This window comes from Perca fluviatilis, chromosome 6 (genome assembly GCF_010015445.1).
Source record: "Perca fluviatilis chromosome 6, GENO_Pfluv_1.0, whole genome shotgun sequence".
Classification (NCBI taxonomy): domain Eukaryota; kingdom Metazoa; phylum Chordata; class Actinopteri; order Perciformes; family Percidae; genus Perca; species Perca fluviatilis.
In genome coordinates this window covers 33,424,153-33,434,274 of record NC_053117.1, presented here as the reverse complement: position 1 = coordinate 33,434,274, position 10,122 = coordinate 33,424,153, and the positions used below count along the sequence as shown (strand labels likewise).

General features: G+C 38.8%; 1 protein-coding gene across 2 annotated transcripts in view; it reads left to right on the top strand.

Moving 5' to 3' along the window:
* Nucleotides 1-4,437: 4,437 nt before the first annotated feature.
* The window catches only part of cfap299 (cilia and flagella associated protein 299), a 74,275-nt gene continuing 68,590 nt past the window's right edge, over nt 4,438-10,122 (top strand). For both annotated transcript variants that reach the window (XM_039803545.1, XM_039803546.1), the window contains exons 1-2: nt 4,438-4,579; nt 7,749-7,891. In XM_039803545.1, coding sequence (XP_039659479.1) covers nt 4,472-4,579; nt 7,749-7,891 — 251 coding nt within the window. In that variant the 5' untranslated portion in view covers nt 4,438-4,471. The remainder of the gene's footprint in view (nt 4,580-7,748; nt 7,892-10,122) is intronic.

Here is a 10,122-nt window from a genome sequence, read left to right as displayed (position 1 = left end):
AAAACTTATGTATGAAGAAGAGTTTTTATGTAATATGACTATTAATAAATAAATATAACAGTGGATCATCCTATGTATTATGTATTATGTATATGGAAAAATTGTACATCGTACAATTTCAGTGAAATATTATTCCATGAAGTGTTACCCCAAAAATTCAGCAAGCTGCACTTTTACGATGCCAAATCTGCTGATTTGAGCATTCAGGGAGCTTCTGGTGTATTTATAAGTTTTAAGAGACAACCCTATTTCAATCAATGCTTAATTGCAATGCAGGTTAGAAGTGTTACATTTGTGCTGAAATATGTGAGCATTGTTTTGTATTTTTATTTATTTACCTTTATTTAACCAGTAAGAGACTCATTGAGATTAAAAATCTCTTTTTTCAAGAGTGTCCTGGCCAAGACAGGCAGCAGTACAACCACACACAAAATACACAAAAACACTAAAAACACACAACAACTGAAACAGCAAATCCCTCAAAGTCAACCACAATCCTAAACACATCAGGCAAAACATCTACAGCCAGATGTGGCTGCCTCCAAGTCAATCAGCATCCTCTTAAAAGCGACTAATGAGACCAGCTCATTAAGTTTCGTGGATTTCTGTAACTTGTTCCATGTAGAGGGAGCAGCAAACGTAAACGCCTTTTCCCCCAGCTTAGTTCTAACCTTTGGAACAGACAGAAGGAAAAGATCCTAGAAACGAAGATGGTAAGTCCCGATACTATTTACACTGATATACTGCAGGTCAGAAGGTAGGATGGAAGTACTAGACCTAAAATAGCCTTATGAAGATATGCCGTCTCTGTGTTGATAGAGAAGGCCATCCAACACGTTCATACAGTTCACAATGCTGAGTGAGGGCTTTAAAACCAGTGATGAACCTCAGAGATCCATGGGATACAGTGTCCAGTGCATGTACACTTTGAGACGAAGCACGCATGTATAAAACATTACCATAGTCAAGTATAGACATAAAAGTGGCAGCAACCAGCCTCTTTCTAGATTTGACCGAATGGCAGGATTTGATTATGAAATAAAACACTAGTTTAAGTTTTAATCTTTTTGCAAGCTGCTGAATATGAATTTTTTTTTTATTATATCTAATTAAAATCCCAAAGAACAGGAGAAGAGTCTAGCATCACAGTGGTCAACTAATGAAAGATGTGAGTCTGTGTTTGTGTGTGTGTGTGTGTGTGTGTGTGTGTGTGTGTGTGTGTGTGTGTGTGTGTGTGTGTGTGTGTGTCTGTGTGTGTCTGTGTGTTGGCTGATGTTCTCCAAATCCTCCAAATTCACTTTAGTCTAAAAGAGGTCTGAGCGCTGATTACTGTCCAGCATTCTTCACCTTGTTTTAGATATGAACATGTGGGATTGCTCTTACCCTGACACTAATGATTCAACATTTAGCCTAATTAACATTTTGTGTCACAATGTCTCTTCCATGAGGAGGTCAGAGGTCAGTCACCCACACTAGGGACTAACAGTCAGAATATCTCGGCATCTGCTGCAGACGTTTTGATTATGTCCCGAATCTATGGAACCAAATCCCAAATCACTTCTTGAATTGTATTTCATTATCCATCAAAGAACTGAAAACCTTTGAAGTTCAGAAAACATTTTTGTAAAATAATAATTTATTTATCAAATAGTACTGGAGACATAAGCTATTTATTAAATACATGATGCACTTTAATTATATTGGCTTACTGTAGATTTTAGTCACAATGCACACACAAACCACTGAAAAGTGACATCAGACTGTCTGAAAATACTCCTGGTGCTCACCACAAACACATACTATCAGTGCAATACCAAACACTATTTACTTTTAGATTGTATCAGCATTAGAAGCATATTTGGTGCATTACAAAAGCACAAAATGCGGTCAAAATAGTTAATTTGGCCAAAAAATATTTGGCCAAAACTGCTTCAACAACATTTTAAAAGATTGTGTATGTACAGCTGTGGAACAAGTTTAAAGATGGTTATTATATTAACATTTTATTTGTGGTGTGATTTACAAGAACCCAGTGGCGATAAAAGAAAAGGGATGTTTCTAATTCATTTTCAATGTCTCAGGATTCGGGGATTCAGGATTAGATGTCAGAGTAACTAACACCAAAAGAATTATTGATTGGCTTAAGGGAAGTCCAATCAGCAGAGGGCCAGCAACACAGCAACTCTTCACCTTAGAATCCAGGGAGGAGTAATCACTTCCTGAGAGGTTAAACATTCAGAATCACATCCTCAGTTACAAATGACTTCTTTCCTGGGGAACCTGCATTCACTCAAGTCACGTCTTCCCCTATTCATTTGTCACTCTTTCTAGGATTGAGACAAAAAACTGTGTAAGTATGAAAAGGAGAATAATTAGTAGCCTACTGTATAAGCAAAAGCATAAAAATTACCTAGATCCTTTGTTAAAAGTCCTTCAGAAAAGCAGGGAACATGAGTCAGAAGAGGAAAGAGAGAAAGAGTAATCACCATGAAGAAGATTGTTCAACACAGAATAAGAACAACAGAAGTGTTTATTATTCATACCGGTGTTAAATAATGAAGTGGGTCTTTATTTCTAGGTAAGAAAACACTCGATGACCTTAGAAATGAGATGAAGCTTGCGTGACAGTCTTTATTTTAAGTTGATCTAAAAGGAGCCGGTTCCCTCGTTAACCAACTTACAGTACATCTCCACTGCTCTGCCCGACAACCCTGCCTGCCATCTGCCTCCACTTCCTTTTGTCTTATTTGTCTGTCCGCGTATGCTCATATTGGCCATAAATTACATGGCTGTTGCATGAAAGCACCCTCATAGCAAACTTTTGAATCATTACCTCACTTTCCGTGGACGTCATTGCAGAGCCATTAAAAGTCATGCTGAATGAGAAAATTAAACAAAATGATGGTAAAAGATGATATGACAGCCAAGAGTCACAGTATAACCGAGATCATTCCCACTGACATTTTATTCTGTATTTTACAGTCAGGAAAGATGCCAAATAGTGTAGATTTGCCAGGATTTAGGGACTGACATCATGGGACTGGATCATTTGTTCATATTGTACATTATTCCAGGTTTAGGCTCAATATGAAGTGTATATTGAGTTCAGGGAAGTTTATCAGGTATACAGACACACAGTATTAGAGAGGACTTTTTCCACCTGTGATGCTACTGTAGTTACTTTGAATTTAAATTAGTTAAATTCAATGATTTAGCTTCTCAAGGAAGAGCTACTGTGATTCCATTACAAATTAAAAGTACACTGCACAAACACTTTTGGAAAAACCTGCCACAGCAGTGGTTACCTACCTGGGAGGTCACAAGATGAACACGAGGGGTCATGAGATGCAAAAAAAAGGTCACACTGGAAGTTTGGCCCTTCTATGCGCCTGAAACTTGAAGTCTTCACAGTTCCAAAGCAGACCTCTCCGTGGCTGTAAAATCAAAGGGGTAAGCCTCTCTTCAGAACTCAAACCTCCTATGGCGCCATTTTGATGCTACCAAACGCTCACCCGCCATTAGCATTCCATTGACTGCCATTCATTTTGACATCACTTTGACAGCGAATAACTTTACATCTGAAGCGTTTAAAGACTCTATTTGTCCATTGTTTATTTCTAAAGAAACACGACAATGTATAAAAGGCTTCATTACCTTGTACCTCTATGGCTCTGTAGCAGACGTTTTTGTGAAAATAGGCTAACGATTGTGTCATAACCATGCGACTTACTGTCACATAGTAGAGAAATTACCATATAGTAGCTACAGGAGAAGCTTGCAGGCAGTTTCGACTTACATTAGCTGTTTAAGTTTAATTACTAATGTTAACTAGCATTTTAGTTAGCAATAATTAGCCTGTTATCTCCTTACATATACCTACGCTCTCCGTCTCTGCAAGATTGAGAGTGATTTAGATTTCTCGTGGCACAGCTACCAGAAGACTTACAACTTTCAGACAGGTTGCTCACATTTACGTCTTCAAGCTCGGTTGGAGGCTGCGCACAGTGCCATCACCGGAAAAGTTCTTCTAATAGCCTTCACTGGTCTCCCTCCAGAGCAACAGGATCTGTTGGTCCAGTTTATATGCTGTCTACGTCTAAAATGAACATGTGGAAAACTGACCTAAACTTAATGAAAAAAAAATCTTATCTGACAGGACAGTTAGATTTGGTCTAAAATAAACCTGTGGTGGACCAAACAGAAGCAAGTAGAGCCCCTCCAGGCACATTTGTGAATTGCTATATTACTAGAATTTACTTGGCTTGACTAGATGTGTATATATATATATATAGCCTATATATAAATATATATATATATATATATGGTTTTTCCCCATGTGAACGTCATGGACCTGTATTATTGTTGCATTTGTGGGGGCGTGATTGTATTAACTTCCGCTTCCTGTGATGAGGCCACATTGAAATGTACTGCGGTTGCTATAGCAGCCTTCTACAACACAGAGCACGTGAAGATGGAGTACAGCACAGCAGCTCGTTTCCACGATTCTGTAACACAGTTTAAAGTCTACGAAGATTACCTTGACTCCAAAGTCACGCCGATGGATTTATTTTACTTAAAAGTGAGTCACTCTTGTACAAACTATAATTGACTTTAGTCCTACCTGTAGTGTTCTGTTTTGTACACCACGCCAGAACCGCTTTAGCTAAACTGTCAGTTTAAGGCAATCACTGCGAGAATGCATCAGTGCACGTTAGGAAAACTGAACTTTCGACTTTTCAAAATCACCTAGCCCCCTTCTTCAATTCGGCATGTATCTCCCAACCTGTTCTTATTAATAATATAACACCACCTGGTTCAGATGTGCTGCTTTTATAGACCGCAATAACAGCAGCTAGCTAACGTTAAGGTTAACGCTAGCTAGCTGACTTTGTTCTGGTTTGAGAAGATTATGGACCAAGAAACCCGATTTTACACGTTGACTGGTTATGAATTTATTCGCCTTTTACTCAGCAAAACATTTCCCGTATTGAACATTGTATTCTTAAGATTGTTTAATTGATTTAATGAAGGTTTTTCGAGGTGTGTCTCTCCTGCCGGTGAAGAAGGTAACTAACTTGCCAAAAAATGTAATGGAATCTGGCGTATAGTCCTCTTTATACTCAAAACGACGTAATTAGTGGCAACTTTACCTAGCAGTCATGTTAAGCAACGTAAGGCATACCCACGCACGTGTTTTTGAAAAATTCTCGTTTGTTTGTTTTTTGACAGTTTTAATTAGCACGCATTCACTTCTGCTGTATTAAAGTAATATTTGGAGTCGCACAAATGCTTGCTTTGCCATGGAGATAAGTTTTGTTGGTGTAGTGCCTGTGGTCGCACGCTAGGTGGCAGCCACACACAGGTATGGAAGGGGTTTATACCATGGATGTAACCTTATTATATATATATATATATATATGGATGTAACACTAGGGGGCTTGCCCATAGATATAAATAATAAAGGCCTTTCTTTATTAAGAATCAGAATCAGCTTTATTGGCCAGGTTTGCATAAACAAACAAGGAATTTGACTCTGGTTAATATTCACTCTCAAATTACAACACTCACTTAACATGTAAGGAATAAAAACAGAAAGGACAGTAATATATATATTACTATAAGTATACAGTATAACAATACAATAAAATTTACAAAAAATATATACAATAACAATTTGAAGATAGGGAAGGAATAGTGCAATATCAGTATAGTCAGATTTAAGATTCAGATATCAATATAGTGCAAGGCAGTTCAGTGCAATGGTAATATTAAGAACAATATTGTAATTGCCCGTGGGACTACGGATGGAAATTAGCCCTTGGCTACAATCCGGCATGTTTACATGCGTGTATTCCATGTTTGTTCATTAACATGCACTGTCTCAATCAAATAAATAAATGAAAAAATATATATATTGTAAGATTGAAATATACATGAGGTAGATGAGCAGAATCAAAGTGAATCCTTGGTCCTATATTGATGTGAGTGATACTGTTGTTTAGCGAATTAGCAGAGTTCACTTTTTACAAGATGGACATTGAGACTAGACAAGTACTGAAAAAGCTTTAAAATGATTTAAATTGTCTAGTTTCAAGAATTCAAAAGTCTTAATCATCACTTTTGCAAATGTATTACCAGAAATGTATCTATGAGATGTAAATAATGTTTGTTTGTTTGTTCTCAAGGGGAAGTGTCTATAAGTGGCCATAAGTTTAGAAATGTACATCTTTGTTTCAACATAATACATCTGAATCATAATTAGATAATTTGATTTAGCTCTTTTCTTGTCTTAATCTTATTCTTATTCTTATTCTTAGTGGTGTACAAATAGCTCTAGATAGGCTTGAATTGAACCTGCTCATCAGAAATGGGCAGTCCTGCTTTTGCCCAGCAGATGGCACACTTGCTAATGTTATACACAGCTGCTGCAGAGTGCCACTTTGTTTGAACACCTGTGTCCACTGAGAAGAGAACAACTCCTATCTGAGCTGATAATCAGCTGCAGTCAACTATCAAAGTCAATCACCCCTGTGTTGTGACACACCATAGTCCTGCTGATAAGCCCTATGTTCTAATAATACGTCAGCTAATTATATTGTTATTTAGGACTTGTCATACTATGACTAAGATCTCAGAAAAGTGAAGTAGCCCAGTTAAAGAGGTTTTATTACAAGGTGTGTAAGGCTTTTGCCAGAATAGGTGTTGCAGAGTATTAGTCCAGGTCCTGGTGTGTTGACTTTAAGCTCATTCAAATAGACTTATTCAATGAGCCTTGAAAAATGAAGACAATGATTTTCAGGCCAATTTTAGGATCGACAAATGTCTGAGACTCATTTCTGGTGAGCCACATCAAAGTTAAAGGAAAATATAACTTTTCCTCTCGGGTGCGGACGCAGGCCCGGCTGCTGGGATTTTGGGTAGGAGGACCCATGTGGCCGAAGCTTTGATCTGACAAGCCACAGGATTTGACAGAAAGATTTGGTTTTTAGATGATGACTTTATGGCTTGGCTTTTATGACAGTGGGTCTGCAAATGGTAATTGGAATAATGTAGCTAACACTCCCTACAGAGGCACTGAAACATGCACACTCGCTCACGCACACTTAGAAAATGAATGGACCTGTGCACAGGCATGAAATCACAATAAACCCACAAAACTAAACTACATCTGAAGCTTGTGGTGTTGTAGAGCAGCGGATCACTTCCATATTTTAAAGGAGGGAAGTAAAATACCAATTTTAAACTAAAGGCCAGAGTGGGAAGTAAATCCCAAATCTTACTGGCTGGCAACATTTCAAAATGCATTTGTCGGTATTTAGTGTTGATTGTTGAGCTGGACCCAAATCCAGGATGTTGCAGAAACTGCAAAAACTGTATGCTTCCTCTTATAGCCACTGATTTATCAGTTAATTTAACACAAAATTAATTGCAAAATGTTCCAAATATTCTCTGCTTCCAGCTTCTAAAATATGAGGAAATGCTGCTGTTTTTTATATATATCATTGTAAATTGAATATCTGGAGAGTTTGGGCTCTTTGGCAAACAGAACAAGCAAAAGGACATCACCTTGAGCTCAGGGAAATTGTGATAGGCATTTTCACTACTCTCTGATATTTAATACTAATAAAAAAAAAACACTCCAATGCCAAAACTCGAGACTGACAAGATCTGGCAATCTCCAGCCCTGACTGCAGGCAGTATCCCCTCTCCTTGACTGACTCCTCTCCTTTTTTTTTTTTGTCTTGCAGAGCAGGGAATTGGCCCGTAAGCTGGTGGAACACGGCCACAAGGGCACAGTCCTGAGCAGGAAGGAATTTGAGGAGAAGAAAGCAGCTGCACAGGCTGCAGAGGCTGCGAAGAGCAACAGTTTCTATAGCAGGAGTCGGCCAATGTGAGTTAAATTCTCACCCAACCCACCATGCTCGCTGAGATGTCAAATGCTAGAATATCAGGAGGCTCTGTTATACTCTGAAATAAAAATTTGGCTGTTTTAAAGACTGAATGTGGTCGGTGGATTTTGGAATCAATCAGTCAATGGGGGCTACGAGAAGAAAAGATACTCTCCTGGCCTCTGCCTCTCTACAGCGTGTCAGTGTTCTGAACTTCTGTGGTGCATTGTATTGACTTCTCATTTAGTGTGAAAGAATGCTAGTTTGGATCAGTGATTCTCTGTTCTCTCACTAGAATTAGTTAGTTGTGGTGGAAGCTGGGAGCTCCCATGTGCACCAGTTTCACTACTAGTACTGTAATGCCTCATCCACTTTCATCCAAACCAGATCTTATATCTCATCTCATATCTTACGTCAAAGGATATGACAAAAAACTGTGGCCTTGACATAAACTACCCACAGTTTTTGTTTTTTTTTTACTTTTGTGTGGCTTCAGATTTGCAAGACGTCAAAAAAAGTTGTGTAGAAACAGGGAAGCATGAGAAGGAAAAGCCACTATTCATCTGGTGGACTTAGATCCCTTGTTAGACTGTTGTTGAGCAGAACACTGGCTCGCAGCTTCAAGACCGCTGCTCTAGCTGATCTGGACCTCTGACCTCCCTGCGTAAGGGGGGGGGGGGGGGGGGGACTAGAGAAACCTGCCCTGTGGAGTCTGATTAAGTATTGGGTTGTTGTTAGGCCATGTCCAGTAAATAGTACTGTGTACTCAAACTGAACAAAAACAGTTTTTAGAACAAGAATAGCAATGTGTTGTTCTTAAGTGGGTGAGTTGGTGTGGCCATGTTGCTTCAGGTGCCAATTAAGTTATCACAATGACAATCTTGTTTTTTCTTTTCTTTTCTCTTTTTTCTTTTTTTCTTTTATAGAATTACGGTATGCCATTCCATTTTTTTAGGTATTCTACCAAGAAATGCACATGACTGAAGTCTCTGGTTATTAGCTTACATCTAACGTGTGTTGATCATTTTCATTATTGATTAATTTGTAGATTCTTTTCTTGATTAATCGATGAATAGCTTAGTCCATGAAATACTAGAAAATAGAAATCAGATGCCATTCACAATTTCATAGAGCCTCCTGTGATGCCTTTTCATTTGCTTCACCATACCACGGACTGTATTGGTTGTAGCTGCTGTGGTAGTCGGCCAATCGCACGTCACATTAAATTAAAGAACGCTTTCAGTGAGTGGTTGCGAGCAGAACCAAACAAGTAATATTTTCCTTTTAGATCTGAGTACAGAAAGGATTGAATGCAGGTCACGTTTGACTGGAGAAGTTTGGATACTACTCGGTACTGAGTTATTACGGTTGATACCTTTTAAAGGTATCGAGTATCAATACCCAGCCCTAATATACAATATAGTTCGCAACATCTTTTTCTTCCTTCCTCTGTTTTTGAGACCGGGTTTCTGTCTTTCTTCAATGAGCGGGAGCACTAGTATTTCTAGAGGAAAATGTAAAATGCATTTCTGGCTGAAGTTCTTCTCTGCTAATCAAGGCATGACAGGTCATAAAATCTGAATCTTTTATAGCTGTGTGCGGTAGCGGTTTGAGCAGCTTGTATAATCCTTTATGATTGCATTTTACAAAAGACAGGAGAAATGGGAGCAATTCATCAAGTCCATGTCCTACATGAACAAGGCTTTTATTGAACAAGGCCTGCCCATCTGTCTAAATTCAAATAAAAATGATTACATAAACAAGCTGAATGACACAACTACAAACTGGAGTCCTCTATGAGCTGCTCCTCCTGAGGAAAATGATCACACAGATATTGTTCTCATTCTTGATAAAGCCATGTGGTTGTGGTATCTCCTTTGATGACAAGCCAATAAGACCACACACACACACACACACACACACACACACACACACACACACACACACACACACACACACACACACACACACACACACACACACACACACACACACGTCGGCTATTGGAGGTATCCAAACCTGGTACCTGCTAGGTGTCGAATTTGATTGAACCCTCAGATGCTTATCCAAACATGCAGATGTCTCGCTGTTCCCCCCCCCCCCAACTCCAAACGTCTGTGAACATCAGTGACACTGGTGAAATGGGAGCCTCCACACCTGCGGTTACAGTGATATTAGGCCACAAAGCCTTTTATCTTGTCCCAACAGGATCTAGGGAAATGTTGTACGGGAA